This window comes from Melospiza melodia, chromosome 16 (genome assembly GCF_035770615.1).
Source record: "Melospiza melodia melodia isolate bMelMel2 chromosome 16, bMelMel2.pri, whole genome shotgun sequence".
Classification (NCBI taxonomy): domain Eukaryota; kingdom Metazoa; phylum Chordata; class Aves; order Passeriformes; family Passerellidae; genus Melospiza; species Melospiza melodia.
Window position 1 is genome coordinate 16,283,349 of NC_086209.1, and position 17,551 is coordinate 16,300,899.

General features: G+C 45.4%; 1 protein-coding gene across 4 annotated transcripts in view; it reads right to left on the reverse strand.

The window, feature by feature from the left end:
* Nucleotides 1-1,824: 1,824 nt before the first annotated feature.
* Nucleotides 1,825-17,551, reverse strand: part of HDX (highly divergent homeobox) — a 40,148-nt gene continuing 24,421 nt past the window's right edge. For 2 of the 4 annotated variants that reach the window (XM_063170814.1, XM_063170813.1), the window contains 5 exons: nt 15,371-15,578; nt 12,385-12,464; nt 10,517-10,600; nt 8,366-8,488; nt 1,825-8,154 (listed from right to left, as the gene is read on the reverse strand). In XM_063170814.1, coding sequence (XP_063026884.1) covers nt 8,029-8,154; nt 8,366-8,488; nt 10,517-10,600; nt 12,385-12,464; nt 15,371-15,578 — 621 coding nt within the window. In that variant the 3' untranslated portion in view covers nt 1,825-8,028. The remainder of the gene's footprint in view (nt 8,155-8,365; nt 8,489-10,516; nt 10,601-12,384; nt 12,465-15,370; nt 15,579-17,551) is intronic. The other 2 variants (XR_010029772.1, XR_010029771.1) reach the window with 2 other exon arrangements.

The following is a 17,551-nucleotide window of genomic DNA, read 5'->3' on the forward strand; positions in this document are numbered from 1 at the left end:
TTCCTTTAATCCTTGCAGCAGGAACGTGGATCTGGAGGGGCCACCCCAGCTGTCCCTGCTGCTCACACATCACCTCATCCCATGGAGCAGCTTTGGTGCTCCCGAACTTAAACCCACATGGGGAAATTAAACTGGAATATGCTCCCGGTTTATGGCTGCACCTTCAGTCTGATCTCAGTCTCCTCTTTCCTAAATGCCAGATTTATTTCAATATTTGATTTTTCATTGAGACCAAAATAGTTGTTCATTCTGAAATATGAAGTTATGGGGACAGTTCAAGGCATTTTTCTCCAGTTCCTGGGGTTTTTGCCACCAGGTGGCAATGGAGCTGCAGCACCACCCGACTCGCTTGGCTCCCAAAAACCCGACTCGGTTTTTTCCCAAAACACCCGAGTTCAGGGTCCCCGGAACGTTTGTTAATAAATCTTTAGGGTCAGGCAGATTTAACTCCTCTCCACCTATGTCCTCTCTGGTTTGATTCTCTCTCTGCAGCCGGAATTCCAAAGCTGGGTGGGCTGAGCTCGGAGTTTGGGTGACTTTGGAGCGTTCAGAATTTAATGAATTAATCGGGATTGTGGAAATCGGCAGCGGAGGAGAGGAGCCAGGGGAGCTGCTGCCACCAAGGGCGGCCGGGAGCTGCGGGACCCGGGAATTGCGGGATCGGGAATTGCGGGATCTGGAATTGCGGGATGCGGAGATGGCGGCATGTGCGAGTAGTGGGATCAGGGAATTGAGGGATCCGGAAACTGGGGAATGTGGGAGCTGCGGGATGCGGGAATTGCGAGACCCGGGACTGCGGGATGCGGGAATTGCGGGATGCGGGAATTGTGGAATCCAGGAATTGCGGGACCCGATAATTGCGGGATGCGGGAATTGCGGGATATGGGAATTGCAGGACCCGAGAATTGCGGGATCCGGAATTTGCGGGATGCGGGATTTGCGGGATATGGGAATTGCGGGATGCGGGATTTGCGGAATCCGGGATTGCGGGATCCGGAATTGCGGGATCCGGGATTTGCGGGATCCGGAATTGCGGGATCCGGAATTGCCGGATCCGGGAATTGCGGGATCCGGAATTGCGGGATATGGGAATTGCGGGATACGGGAATTGCGGGATATGGGAATTGCGGGATCCGGAATTGCGGGATCCGGAATTGCGGGATATGGGAATTGCGGGATATGGGAATTGCGGGATGCGAGATTTGCGGGATCCGGAATTGCGGGGCCCGGGAATTGCGGGACCCGGGAACTGCGGGATGTGGGAGCTGCGGGATGCGGGGGCTGCACCTCGCTCCCATCCCTGCCCGCACCGGGCCCTTCCCGTGCGCTCCCTCCGCTCTTCCCCAGCGCTCCCGGCTGGAATTGTTCCGGTCCCAGCCCCGGCTCCGGGGACTCTCCCCAGCCCCATCCACGCGCATTGGGGCACGGGCTATAGGTCACGGGATTTCGCTCTGGAGATGATTAATTTAGGGAATGCCAAGGGATGGGATGAACAGAGCACAGAGAGCTCAGGTTTAGCTTTAAAAAACCCCTGGGGTGAGCTGAGCTGAGCTGGGCCAGCGCTGGGTGTGCAGCGCCTCCATCAGCAACAAATCCCATTTTGGGAAGGGACATTCGCTGCTCCTGGGACAGAGGGCTCCAAGTGCTCTATAAAATTCCAGTGGTCTCTATAAAATTCCAATCCTAAAAAGCCACTCCATAAATAATAATTTATATAGTGAGAATAGAAGAATTAAGGCTGAGCCCCGATGTGTATTTAATTCTTGTTGCTCTGAACAGAACCGAGCATTTATAAAGTCATTAATAAAGACAGAAACAGAGAAGTTCATATAGGAAAAGGAGTTAGTTCACCTTTATTTCATTTCTCCATAGTCCCAAACTTGACAGACGTAGAAAAATATCCTTGAGTCAGTAGACAAATTTACCAATGCTAAATAGCCCTTTTCTCTGACCATCTGGGCCACCCTAAATACATTTGTACAAGCATTACTTCAGGGGGTTTCAATAAAAGGTTCTTCTAAACTATAAACAATAAACTACAGAGGAAAAACTTGAGCTACCAAAGCATGCAGATGAAGGGATCTTCCAAAAATTAAAAAAAAAAAAAAAATTAAGAAAGCAAACCAACCTTGAGATGCATTTGGAGGAGAAAACAAATCAGGACAATTTCAGGAAAAAAAATTAATTATTAATTAAGAGAAGTCAAAGCAAACTCTGTAAAGGATCTGTGGATAAGTTAAAATATCTATGGCACAACTTTTCACCAAAAAAAAAAAAAATTAAGGCGAAGACCAACGTTTTATATAAAAATAGCTGAGCAGGCTTCTAAAGCAGGAAATCAGCATTTCCAATGATGACTCTGTTAATACAAGATTATAAATACCCTTTATATACAGAAAAGCAACTCAATACAAACGTCTGGACTGTTTCTCTGGGCACCTGGCACTGGCAGTGCCCAGATCAGGAGTCCTGGACCATAGTGGAGGTATCTCCGTTGAAGGTTTGTAGTAGTTTCTTTGCTACACGTTCTGATACAAATCAGAAAAATGAAATATAAATAGTGATTTTCACACAGAAACTTAGGAATATGCTCAGGTTACAAAGCTTAAGGAATTGGCCCAAAAGGAAATGATAAAAGATTTAAAATCATCAATTATTCTGTTTTGCAGGCGAAGGAAAGCATCCAAGTCATACAATAATATCTAAATTTTCAGAATATTTTTTTAAAATGAAACGGATTCCTACAGTGAAAATAAAGCAGAAATTATCATTATCTCTTCATAAATACAGCAGTTGGTTTATTTGCCAAGATAACTTCAAAATATCATTATTATGGGCATTTTCATAAATTTCCAAGCCTAAAAGTTACCAGTTGCAAGGACATAACCAATAAACCATATTTGTATGGGTGTATTTGACTAATTTTCAGAACTATGCAATTGATATGCAGCAAGACACAAAAATAAGAGCAAATGAAATATATTTGAGAAGAATTCCATTAACATTTCAAGTTAAAATACCTTTGTAGAGCTACTGTGATCAGTGTATCTGTGCACATTGTAAATCTGCATCTGTGTGTTCACACACACTCAGTAATTCCAGAAATAACCCCAGAAATGATAAAATTCCTACTGGAGAACACAATTTTCCCCCAGTACAACTCAGTGGATTTGCCAATGACTTTTTGACCTGTATTTCACAAAATCTGCAGATAAAGCAGAAGCTCTTGTTTTCCACAGCACAGAAACCTTTTAGTTTATTGAAATTTTCCTGATTAAAACCCAGAACCTTCATTTCTGCCTCCTTGTGCCTCATTCCCTCCATCCCCCTCGTGCATCCTCCACCCTTCCCTGAGCTCCAGGGAGAGAAATGTGATGGGGGAAATTCAAGGAACTCTTTTCAGATGAAACTTGAATACAAACATGGTCTAAATCTACATTTGACCTCAGTTTGTTACTGACCCATTTTCATTTAACACTTCAAAATTCTTTCTACAAGGTCTCTATAAAGTTATGACAAAAAAGGGAAACAAGTGAAACAAAAATCTGTGGAGGTTTTTATGAACTGGGATGTCTCAGAAAGTGTAAAACCTTTTTCTTACAGTGCTGAGATCACTGATTGCTCTCTCAGATTAACTCATCTGATGCACTGAGCAATGTTCCAACAATCATTAATACCAGAATTAAGGATTTCACTCATTTCTCACAGGAACTGCACCAAAACCAGCACAGCCACCCCATCCTTCAGCTGTAACAGAAATATTTTCTCCTATTAACACATGCTAAGCTTTTCTCCCTAATATTCCATTATTTCCTTCTCCACAGATTGTGATGAGCACAAATACAGAAAAACAGCATTAAAATAAAAGCAAAGTAATGGCTCACACTCAGCAGAAACCAAACACAAACTGAAGGATGCATGTTGGGAATAATTTATTGCCTATAAAAGGTTAAAAAAAATTTCCTAAGTTCACATTTTCTGTGTAGGTTTAAGGGGTGTCACGTTTCAGAGGTAGCATTGTGTAAAATGTAAAACAGAGCTGGAAAAGAGTTCATGACTTAGTTCAGTGACATGGGGAACTGTCCCAGAGCCAAAGCACTGACCTGAACTGTTTCCCTTCCAGAGCATCCTTGCACAGCTCCTTCAGCCAGGAGGATTTGCTCCTTGGTGGGAACAGAGCCCCACAAGCCCAAGGCTCTGCCCGGTTTCTGTTGCCTTCTGACCAAAGCAGCTGCTGTTTCTCAGAGCAATGAACACTCACACTCTAAACTCCTGTTCTTCCATGGAAAACACCCGTTCTGCAGTGCTGCTTTGACTATTTTTATCCCCCCAAACTTTTCAGATTTCACATTTGGTCATTGTGAAAACATTCTTGATTAAAGGGACCAACCACCACAACGCAGCCAGGTGGAATCTGCTCACTGACCAGCCCAGCCAAGCTGGAGGATTTGGGGCAGAAAAGGCAGAACCTGGCCAGGCTCCAGCCCTGCAGCCCCTGCTCTGGGGGAGCTGGGCAGGGCTGGAGGTTGGACACCAGGCTTTGGGTGTGAATTGCTCCAGGAATCCTGTGCTGCTCCCTCGGGGCACATTCCTGTCCCCCCTCACAGGCTGTGCTCAGTGCAGGGACACACAGCACAGGGCAGATCCATCTGCAGCACAACTCCCATTCCCCATTCCCATTCCCATTCCCATTCCCCATTCCCATCCCCATTCCCATCCCCATTCCCATCCCAAGCAGGATGCCCAGGGTGCTGCTGGTCTGTTCAGGACTCACCTGAGCCTGCAGCACCCCCAGCCTCTCCCCCTGGAGAACAGGCTCTCTAAAGCTGCTGCCCAGCTCAGGTGAGGACAGAACCAGGACATTCTTCTCCTCACTCCCAGGGCTGCAAAGCCCCACACTCCTCATTTCACACTTTTTATTGCCTTAGTGAAAAGAAATACTTGGAGAGATTAAAGTGCAGAGCTGCCTCCAGGGCTGGGGACTCCAGAGACCTCATACAGTTCATCTGCTCAGGTGCCTTTAAACCTGCCCCAAATTCACCTGCTGGAGTATTTATTGGAGTATTTCCTGCCACTGTTACTCCTGTCAGACCTGTGGATGTGACTGAAGCATCAGCTGCAGGGAGAGGAAAGCAGGCAGAGCTCCAGGAAATGGGAATTTAACCATGAGCAAAACTTCCAGCATCCAAACCCCAGGGAGAGCCTGTGCTGCCTCTGGTGAAGTGTCTGCTCTGGGCTGCCTTCCCACCTTCAGAAAAACATCACTGATGCTCCCATGGGTGCTTTAGGGATGAACAATGCCAGGGAAGTCACTGTTCATGGACAAAGAGACTCTGCAGGATGGTCAAACATTGATACCTGGCCACAGAAAGGTGATAACACCACCAACAGGAGGCCCCTGATAATTCACATTACAGTCACTCACTGGGACAGACAGGGGGCTGATTTCTGGCACCCTGAGAAGCACAGCATGAGCTTCATCTCCTGTGGAAGGTTCTGGAATGATGAACTGCACTTACTGCAGGTGTTTGTCCATCCTACAGACAGGGAAACACCCTGAACCCAAACCCACCCCAGAGCCACCCCCATGCTCTGCACCAACATTGAACCACCGCTAATGGTCACAGTCATTCAATTTCTGAAATACCCACTGCTACCAAAAAAAAAACAGCCAAGGAGCTGTGGAGCATCTCCCTCCCCACATTCTGTTATTCAAGGATAGAATTTATACTCTTTTTTTTGGTTTTTTTGTTTTTTCCTGGCTGTCCTGTGGTGTTGTCAAGTGTGCCAGGCTGTGTTTTGTCCCCCCACAGGCCATCCCCAGGAATGGGGTGGCCCTGGGTGCAGCTCACCTCAGCTGCAATCCAAGAGGATCCCAGCTCCCTGGAGAACAGGGACTGACATCACTGCTTGTGTCCAGCAAACATCTCATTCAAAATCCATCCCTTCCATTTGTTTGGGTATGAAATAGCAGCAAGACAGCAAAGTAGGAATCATCAATGGAAGTTTTTCCTGCAGGAAGGCAGATGATTTAATTGACCATGAAATTGAGAACTCCTGTTAAAGAGTGTCCTGCTCTCTGTCATGGGAATTCAAGTGGAAGAGGCAGAAAAACAGGGTCCAAACAGTGGCAGCTCCCAGCACTATTTTATGTTAATTTCACAGAAAACAAGAGGTTTCATTGTCAGTGGCACAGATTTCCTGTCTAAAGAGAACAGCAACAGAAACCATAGCATAGAAAACCCTTTATAAATGAGTTTTGCAGAGAATTCTAGCTCAGCCCTGTGTATCTGTGCAGGACAGCACTGTGAGCTCTGCTCACAAACCTCATTCCCACTCTGAGTTTTAATGCCCCAGCTCACACACAGGCCTGGAACTCTGGATTTCCCTGTGGGAGGGTGGCTCTGCTGGGAACTTACTGAACTGTACAGGGGGCAGAACTGTGAGATTTTGGTTTCTCAGAACACCTTTTAAAAGCATTCCTGCCCTTTCTGCAGCTGGTGTTTAACAGTATTGCTAAAACCTCCCCGTGCCCAAGGAGAGGAGAGACTGAAAACCTGAAAGATCAGAGCTCACTACTGATAATAAACAGAAAGAGCTGTACAAGTGATTAGGGAGGAACTGATCAGGCTGAGAAAACCCTAAAACCTGAGTTTAATCCCAGTATTAAAGGAAAAAAGGTGTTATTTCCCCAACACTCTGATTTTCTGAGCTACACCTTGGACCTCCCACTGAAATTAAGGGAGTTACTCACTGCATGAACAAGGATTCCCCAGAGTCAATTATTATTTGGCATAAAATGGGAAGATCAGGTTTTTTACCAGACTGAAGCATCTGTGTGTAAAAATGCTTGCTGAGGGATATCCAGGTTGGAATTGGAGCATCAATGCCATGGGCAGGCACCTGCAGCATCCCACAGACCCACCCTGGAGGAGAAGAGCTCCAGGACTGACCCTGTCAGCTCAAGCACAGCACCCCTGCCCTGGCCAGGCATTCCCTGGACCCCAACACACCCCCTGAACCCACCTGGACACCTCTGCTCAGCCATCCCACCACAGGACTGAGGGGATTCAGTGCCAACAGCTCTGGGAAAGAAGAAAATTCAGTTCAGCCCCTGCCTGCAATCCAGATCACAGTTTAGAAATGGCATTGGCCAAAAAATGCACCAGGCAGGGCTTCAAAGCAGATCTGCAGAGCTCACCTCCAACACTGGGAAACCTTGCAGGGTGCAGTGACAGCTGGGGAATTCTGACAGGCTTGGTAAACTGGAGCAAAGTTTGTGGAGAAATATATACCCAAGAATTAAAATAATAAGCAGTACTTTAGCACTGAGGCTTTGACAAATAAAAACTGAGACTACAATCATTAAACTCTAAAGAGTATAAACATCCAATCCCATTGCTACTGTATTAGGAAGCTGTGTCCTGCAGCTATCAGGGTTCCCATTTCCACCTCATTTCTTCCAACACTTATCACTGCTTCTTTGCATTAATAATTTATTCATGATAATTCAACTTTTTCAGTTAGCCTTTCAAGGTTTTTTTCAGCTATTTTGGTCAGAAAAATGGAAGATTTAGCAATCTCAAATCAGAAAACAAAAAACACTTCAGTTTAATTTCAGGTTTTCAAGCACAACTCAGAGAAAGCCCGTTATTCTATTTGGATCCCCAATTTTTAGTCCACCTACCTGAGTAAAAATGGGGAAAAATATAATAAACAGGCCTGGGGAGCACATGGAGCTGGAGAATTCACTGGGTGTGTTTCCCACTCTTGCATCCCTGCTCAAAAAAGACTTTGCTACAGAGCCAGAGTTGTTCTGGAGATCAAAGTTAATCCTACCCAGGCCAAGCTGCTCCCGGTGCACCCTTCCCTCACCTCTTCCATTTCCCAAAGCCAGCACTGCCAACTCCTGGGCACTGCAAGGCTGTGAGGAGCCAGGCTGAGAACACTGCAGAGCAAAGCCTCTCTGTGTCTGTGTCTCTGCTCTGCACCTCCCTGGGGTTTGTGCTGGCTCTCCAGGACAGAGCATCACAAACTGTCTGAGGCGTTCTTCTCCGACAGCGACGAGAGGCTGAATGAGGTATCGTCGGGCTCCGGGGAGGTGTGGTTGAAATCCATCTCTTCCAGCTCAGGAGGTAAGTCTGAAAGCAGAGCCTACAAGGGAAAAACACTTCTCATATCTGCTATAGACACTTTTAGGTGTGGTTTTTGTGTTAGCAGTGATTTAAACAAAGCGTGAGAAAATTATTTGAGTTTTTCCATCATAATTTGAGCCTCTGGAATAAACCCAAGAGACGGACACGACACAAAAGGACAAACATCTTCTGATATTAAAGACAGATATTAAACCTGCTCCAGGATTTACCTGCTGCTGTTCCTTATCATCTGCTTTAATTGCAAGTATCAAACTGCGGGTGAACGTCTGTAGCTCAAAGTATTTCTGTTTGTGGCTCTCCAGCTGACTCTCGATGAACCTGACTTCTTCATTCTGTGGGGAAACCAGAGAGTCTGGGGATGATCTCAGAACCAAGGAATCCTTTGGGCTGGAAAAGCCCCTAAGGCTGAGCCCAGCCATCCCCCAGCACTGCTAAGGCCACCACTGTCCCCTTACTTGGGGACAATGCTTTGTCCCCAAGTGCCACATCCTTGTGTCTGTTAAATCCCTCCAGGGATGGGGACAGGACAAAGCACTGGAATAACCACACATGCACAGCCCTGGGTTAAAACTCAACTATTTTTAGTGACAATGACAACCAAAGCCCAGATCTCTTCCTAGAAGTGATCAGGGGGCTGTGAGGAGAGACAGCAAATAAATTCAATTATTACAGCAGAAGGCTTGACACAAAAATCAGGGAAAATCACTTGAAAATTCCTCAAAGCTACCACGAATTAAAAGATAACATCCTCCAGCAGCTGGTTTGATGTGGATCAAGTGTCAGCTCACCAAGCTCCTCAGCATCCCTCAGGTTACAGAATAAACAGGAATATCTCAGAGTGACAGAACAGTTTGGAAGGGACCTTACAGATCATTCAGTTCCAACCTCCAGAGTTGTTTATGTGGCTGGAACTGAATGTAGTATATTACAAAGTAAGGAAATATCAATAATTTGTGTGCTTTGGCTAAAAAGCATTTTCCCAATCTATACTTGCAAATCTCTTAATTAAAAATTCAGACTTGTTAATTATTTCAATTTATTCCAAGTATCTCCTCTCTTTCAAACTTATTGGATCAAAATGCTGAACCTGTTGATTAGTGCAGAGCTAAAATTCATTTTCTCTGGTTACTCACTTTTGCAAAGATCATGAAAATCAAACTGTTTATTTAGGTTACAAGATCAAAGGCATTTCTCATTTTTTACAGAAGGGCTCTGCTTAATAGGACCAACTCATGAGAGAATAATGAAAAAATATGGTATTCATGGTCACACTGGCTGGAATTCAGCTTTAGGTGACATGAAAAGCTGTGACTACACGATGCTCTGAAGGTTTGCAACAAACCTTTAAAAATGGTTGTATTTTTGTTGTTTTTTCCCAGAAAATTCTCATTTTTTCAGTGAAAGCACTGCTCACCACACTGTTCCAGGTGATAACAGCTCTGAGAATGAGAGAAGAATATTTTGGCTGCAATTCTGAAGCTTCTATAAAAAATCAGCTGAGTTCTTCCCTACGAATACTTTGCAGTTGCCTGTTTAGCTCTGGATTTTGCCCAGCCCAGGAAGAATTCAGATTTAGGCAGAAAACTCAGGGAGTAATCAGTGCTGTCAAATAAAGGACTGGCTCTGCAGGGCACTGTCACAACAAGGCTCTCACTGTGCTGACAGGTGACATTAAGAAAAGGTCATTCCCTCTCCTGATTCATTCTGCACTGCCCTTCCCAGGAAAAAGGAGGAATTTCTCTTCTGAAGAGATGATCTGTTCATTATTTTGGTAATTGATTATTATCAGGAGAACAGATCTGGTTTCTTAGGGGAAAAATCAGCACTGGAGGTGAAAGCTCAAGGAGAGGTGGAATTGTGGAGACTCCTGGGAGAGCAGCACAGACACAACCCCAGCCTTGGGCTGGAGCTGGCAGGGTCCAGCTGCTTCTCCTCCCTCCCACAGGCACCACTTCCAGCATGTCCTGGGGAATCCTTCTCCTCAGAGCCCCCCAATCCAGCAGAGGATTCCTTCCAGCTGTTCAGTCCCTTCCAAGCTGGCAGCACCACACTGCAGGAAAAGTGTCACAGCATTCCCAGAACAATTCCAATGGGGTGGCTCCATAAATGCCTTTGTCCATAAATGCCTTTGCTGGGACACGGGGATGGAGCTGCAGCTCTGTGGAAATGGGGTTTTCCTGCCTCCATTGGGGTTGAAACATGGATAAAGTGGCTGGAGGTGGGATGAGGGCATGATGTGCCACTGGGAAAACGGCAGAGCAGCTCAGGATCCCACAGGCTTTTGCTGAATTCCTGACAGCTCCACCCCCTGAACTCCCTGGGGATTGTCCCACTGTCCCTGACGTGGCCCAACCACTCACCTTGTAATCCAAAAGAGAACTCATCTGATCCACTTCAGAATTGCTGATCAGATCACTCTCCTCATCATCTAAAATTTCTATTTTCTGAAACAGAAACAAACAGTTCATTCCAAGACACAGAGGAGACAAACAAACGGGGACCTACATCCCAAAGGGGCAGGAGGGAGGAGGGAGGAAGCATGAAGGATAAATGAAGGAGGAAGGATGAAGGAGGAAGCATGAAGGATAAATGATGGAGGAAGGATGAAGGAGGAAGCATGAAGGATGAATGAAGGAGGAAGCATTAAGGATAAATGAAGGAGGAAGCATGAAGGATAAATGAAGGAGGAAGGATGAAGGAGGAAGCATGAAGGATAAATGAAGGAGGAAGCATGAAGGAGGAAGCATGAAGGATAAATGATGGAGGAAGGATGAAGGAGGAAGCATGAAGGATAAATGAATCAGGAAGGATGAAGGAGGAAGGAAGGAGAGCTCAGTGCTGGCTCCTGAGCAGCTCTGAGCCATGCAGCCCCATTAGATGGCAATCATGCACCTCAGCCAGGAGAGCCAGCAGGAATCCAGTGGGAGCTGCTGCCATGGAGACTCAGGCTGTTTACAGAGGAGGAGCTCCCTGGCCCAGCTTTCTGACTTTGAGTGCCACATTTATCCCCTCACAGCCCCTGCTCTGCTCTGTGGTTGCAAAGGAGGGTTTGGAAATAAACCTCTGGATAAACCAGCAAGTCCTGAGCTACTCCTGCCTAAAGAAATCAAGGATTCTCCTCTGACCCTGCCTGGCCACATCCCCTCAGCTGTAGGGGTGCTGATCCAAAGGACACTTCCAAATGCATAAATATGGACATTTTTACCTAATTCACAAAAATTTGGGGAGCTTTTTATACTGGGTTTCTAAAGATATCTAAAGCATGGTGTTAAGGCCAAGCTTAACACTAAGACTCAGAAATACATCCCAAGTTTTTTTACTGTTTTTAATTGTTTTGACAGTTGTGAACATTTATGAACCTGTCCATAATGAGTTACAGCAATTTTCCTGTTTTTTAGGATGGAAGGGCCCCCACTGACCCAATCCATGTCCGTCCATGGGTCATTCCTGAGGTGTTAATTCAGGTTTTTCCTGCAGCATGTGGTCCCTCCTGCCTGCACACCCTGAAATCACTGAGGAGAAATCCTTGAAATCCTTCCAGGGGCATTCCCAGCTCTCCCTGGCAGGACTCACCCAGCTCCCAAGCCTGTGCTGAGGGCAGGGAGGATAAAGCACATTTTGTGTGCTCAGTGTCTGCCAGCCCAGCTGAAGTGACAACACCCAGAGCTTTGATGTCCCTGAGTTCTGCTGCTCCCTCAGACCCTCAGGAACACTGGCACTCAAATATTTTTGGTTTCAGACTCAGCTTGAGGAAAAGAGTCCCTAAATAACTGCCAAACATTCATATTCCCCTTCTCAGACACACTTTTTAAAATAGGAGGGGAAGGAACAGATTAGAATTTCAAATAGGAAAACCTCTTATGCAAATACAATGTATTTTAGTCCAATTTTAAGTGCATTTTAAAGAAGTTTTGTTACAGTGTTTCAGAACAAAGTATGCAGAAACTCTTCTTTGGTTTTGTTCCATTGTTGTATCAAAAGACAAAATTCAGGCAGGTTGGGGAGCTGAGTCTCTTGGGCACCATCTCTCCAAACCATTTCTACTGAAGGTTTCAGGGTTTTTCCTGCCATGTTTTAGAATTTTTAGTACATCTTTAAAGCTCAAATAGGAAGGACTTTTAACACACACAGCTGAAGCTGTCACCTAGTGAAAAGCACAAATGCTGAACAACAACCTCAACATTAATTAAGGAGTTATTAATTGGTGGAAAAGGAAAGGTAAACATACCACATTATCAGTGGAAACCGGATTCTGGTCATCATCTTTGTGGCCAATTTCTTCATTTTGAAGAGCTTCATTTGTCTCTTCTGCAGAAATAAATTGGTTTTGTCAGGTTTCATTCCCATTTTATGCTGAAGGACCATTAATGGTGTTTACCACTAAATGTCACAGCTGCTAAATCCAACAGCAAAGTCATGGTATCAATGTCTAATCATAAACAGAATATCTGCCTTATTAAAAAGACATCTTGTCACAAGCATTTCAGGCCAACATCAAACCACCTCCCCCCTGAAACAACAACAAAACTCTCAGTTATTCTCTGCACCAAAACTTTCCAATTTTTTAGGTTCAGGCTGGAATATTCAAAGGTGATGCAGAGTTTCACATCAGAGATGTGCAGAAGTTGGGTTTGTTTAAATGAAAATGAATTCCTACGTGAAAAATCCTGCATTCTCTGAAATTCTGGGGTACATACCTAAATCCCACTTGCCCCTTGCAGACACTGATGGGTTTTGAATGAAAACCTGATCAGATTATTGCAAATTCTTATCCCCAGTAAACCTAAAGGATTTTTTATGTATAAACACTTGAAAACAGAGCAGATTTTATCCTGGTGTTTCAACCACAAAGCATGAGATGATTCCACTGACCTTAAAAGCCAAGAAGAACACAAACCCCAAAGAAAGTTAAGTTCTATTTGCCCCGAAAATTGAAGTTTGTTTCGCATATTTACTTGACTTCTGCATGTTAAAACATAAATCTATGATACATGTTAAATATAAAAAGAGGGAAAGGGCAGCAAGGTTCTGGTGACTCCAGGGTCTGTCACCTCCACACAAACACTGGGATAACAGAATTTCCCTGGGACTACCAAAAAACAAGGAAATGTTTAGGCCAGACCATAGAGAGCCAGTTCATGGTTTTAAACAACTTTGAAGTTAAAAATCTTTACACTGAGCAAATCTGCTTGGGAATTGTTTCAAATGAGCTCAGTGTGCCACCAGTCACAGCTCCATAGGACAGACTGTGCCAGGAGCACACGGGATCACAGGGAGCAGGGAAGGGAGGAGGTGCCAGGGTGAGGTCACAGCTCAGGGACATTCCAGGGCACAGGAACTCTGTCACCCTGCCAGTCACCCCCTGCATTCCACAGCTGAAGGAAGCAGCTCCCTACAGCATTCCCAACCCCTTAAATATTCATCCTGAGCTCACAGAACCAGCACAGCCCTAATGGCCTCCACCTACACACTGTGGATTCAATTAACACACAATTAAAAAAGGTGAGGCAATATGAGAGCTTTAGTGATCCATTTTGCATCAGAGCAGAGCTTATTTTTTTATATTTATGCACTACATTTTAAAAGCAGAAGCCATCAACTTTAATCACTCTAATTAGGTGACCAAAAATTGCTTTTGTCTGTCTTTCAGAGTGGTTTTTTGCTGTTGTAGTTTTGTTTTTTTAATAAATTAGGACCAAAAGTTACAGTTCTCAAACACTGGAACAATTCCCTATCTGGGACTGAACATAACCCATGGCTATTGGGGGAAATTTTTCCAGGAAGTTCAAACCCAGCTGAGCTGCAGCAGTGGAACCTCCTCCTCTGAACTGGAGAAATGAACAGAAATAATTGTAGTGGGAGAATAGAGGATTGAACGTGGGATTCCTGGATGCTGGGGAAATCCTGTTGTTTCTTTGCACTTCCTTAGGCTTTGGCACCAATAATGCTCCCAAATGCTCAGCCTCACCTTGCCTGTGAAAGCCTGGCTCAGCCAACACAGAGTTATTCCTCACTTGATCTGCAGACACTTCAGACTCTTCCCTGTCACCATTTCCTCTGAAGCAGATCAGACTTAAATCAGCTCCTTCCCCACCTCAGGCAAATCAAGGACTCTGAGATTCCTCATCTCACTTGGCTTTCAATCACTTGACCCATTTCTTTACCATCTTATTCCCTCCACACTCGAGTGTGACAAAGCTCCCAAACTCATTCCCAGCTGTCCCTGTTCCCCTGGCTCTTCCCTTCACGTTCTGAGGACATGACAGGACCAGCCTGGCACACTGAGAGCACAGCAGCAGCCCAAGGTCAGACTCTCTTTATCCTGCAGAGCAAAGGCCCCATTGATCTCTAAGCACAAGCACTGGCAGCAATCAGTGAGTGGGGATGTGCTGGGCTCAGGGACAGGAGCACAGGGAGACATCGATCCCATGGGCTCCTGGGGGGAAAGGGAATTCAGCTGGAGGCATTTCCCACTCCAGACCCTGCAGTTTTCTGAGGACACCCCCTGTGTGTGCAGCTCCAGGGCTCCTGGGCTGTGCCCTGCTCCTGCTTTGATCTGCTGCTTGTGTTTGCCTGTCAGACAGAGCAGCAGGGGCCAGGGCAGCTCTGTGTTCCAGCTGAGCTGAGGGGTTCCCTGCCAGCAGAAATGGGAATGCACAGTCCCAGCAGCTCTGCTCAGTCCCAGCAGTGCCTGGGGTGGCTCAGGATCACAAGGATGAACTGTGGAATCATGGGTTGGGATGGAAGGGGCCTTAAAGCTCATCCAGTGCCACCCCTGCCATGGCAGGGACACCTTCACTGTCCCAGGGTGCTCCAAGCCCTGTCCAACCTGGCCTTGGGCACCTCCAGGGATGGGTGTCAAATGGAACAGCCATCCCAGCTGGCTGGGGAGAACTGAGCAGTTGGCAGAGAGCAATTTCTAAATCTGGCTCTCAATTGCACCAGCAGAACGTGAACTCTTGACTTCGTTTCAGGTGAATCTGGCAGAAATGGGGCTCTTATGATCAAAGGTTTCTCCAATTCTTGTACAACAAACCCAACAAAACTCAGAGACACAGAGGCAGAAGAAAGAGACCAAACAGTACCTTCAGCCCAGGCAGGGTGGAGCACTTGTGACTCTGTCAGACGTGTTTGAATGTGTACAACAGAATCCAAAGCATGCACACTGCACAAAATTGAAAATATAGGCACAGTAGTAACTGCATTCCAAATACCTTGTGAGCTTCCTTCAGATAAGCAGATTGATACTTCATCATTCCTATCATTATCATCCCCCACTTCAGTAGCAGTTTCCTCTCCTGGATTAAGTGCTGATTTAGAAACAAATTCAGATTGATCAGAGAAATCAGCAGGACCTCCTCTAGGGGGTGGGACCTCAATCCCCATTAAACGATATTTCCGTCTTCGATTCCCAATCCAAGTCTTGTAAGAGAAATAAACATGAATGATATCAGAAACTATGACAAAAGCAACAGGCCCCCAACCAAGTGACATCAGCACCTCAGGCCTACAGGAGCCAGGGTGCAGCCAGCAGCTCAGGGACTCAGCATTCCCCAGTGTGTCACCCTCCTGAGGCTGCTCCCCAAATCCTGTGCCAGGTTCAGCTTTCCAAGGGAAACAGGAAGGTGCACAGCAAAAGGAAAAGAAGCAATAGGCACAAATGGCAGCAAGGGAAGTTCTGATTGGAGTTGAGAATATAAAAGAAAAAATGATGTTTTACAGTGATTCAGAGGGGCAGTTTGTCCATAGAAGCCTTGGTACTCCAGCCTTGGAGGTACTCAACATTTCAATGGACAACATCCTGAGAAACCTGACTTGATTCCAAAGTAAATCCTGCTCCAGACAAAGAGCAGGACTAAGTGACTTTGTAAGGTCTCTGCCCCTCTAAATTATTCAACAAATTTAACAGAAGATCTTTGATGCAGGTTCTCCTACTCTGCAACTTCCGACGACCCAAACACGTCCCCTGTTCTAGGATTTCCTACAGCACAGAGGGAGCTGGCCAAGGGGACAGATCCACAGCACTTCCCTGGGAGGACAGAAAGGAACCTGGAAGGACAAAGCTCAGCGCAGCTCATCCTTCAGTCCCCTTTGCTGTAAAACAGAGCTTTAGGAAAAGCTGTTTGCAGTGTGTGCAGGGGAGCACACTGGGAACAGTCTGGGAGATGAAACCAGCCCAGGGAACCTGGAAACCCTCCCATGGTGGATGGAGATGGATGCTTTAAGTTCATCTTGCATCAATAAAACTGAATTTCAAAGGAGAAAATAAAAAGAAGAAAAGACCCACATTCTAAATTCTCCAAGTGGATCTGTACACCTGGTCATTAATTTGCCTTCTCTGATGAAGAATCATTTACACAAAAAATTATTAAAGATTCAGAGTTTAACACGATGTAACAAGAATTGTCTGCAACTCTTCACCTCCTGAGGCTCTCCTGTCCCTTGTGTCACTCAGGCTTTTCGACTTCTCATCTCATCTCAACTCTGCCCAACAGCCCCTGTACCCCAGACCCTGCATTCCACCAAATCAGCCTCCACTGGCAACCAAAAATCCTTCCCAGAGCCAGGAATCCACTTCTTCACCAACTGCTCCTCCCACTCTCCTGGGGCTGGCTCTCATCCCCTTCCCACCACCCACAGCCCCAGAAACAGCAGCAGCTCCTGGGTTTGGAAACATGACCAGGCCATGGCAAAATGCTCATCCTTACATCCTGTCCATGAGGCCTCTGTTCCAAATGAGTAACCCAAGACATTAAAATATTTCAGGATTTTCTTTAAAGGCACACTAAGCATCACCCTGGCCTTATTTCAGAAACACCTGCCTTGTTCCTCTTCCTAGGGTTCTGAGAAAGTTGAATAAAAAACTTTTTGCTTATAATACCTTGATTACCAAAGAGAAAAAGTAAAGGAATATTAACAGCAGTCCCAAGTACTAAACACAGTTTCATGCTGTGCCAGCCTTGGAAAAAAAAAAAACGAAGCCTTTTAAAGCTGCATCTCTAACAAGCTAAAAGATAACATGCTGAACACTATTTTTAGCAAATCTTTTTTGTTGGCTGGTATTTGCTTTCCCAGCTTGCTGATTTTCCTATTTGAAGAATGCACAACAGGTATGCAGAGAACTACCTAGATCATTTTTTTTTCTATTACCTACAGTTTGGGGAAAAAAAAAATAAAGAAAACCCCTACACAAGCAGCCCTTTGAGATCTAGGTCTCTTTTTTCCAAGCAGTGTATTGCCATTCTTTAAATTTTCCCATCATCTTGTGATTTTACCAAACAGTGCTAACAAAATTTAAAATTCAATCTATCTCTTTTTTAGTAAAGAAGGCACTTGGGAAAGGCAGATCTTTTCACAGGCTTTTCAAAGCAGAAAATCTTTCATTCAACATACTG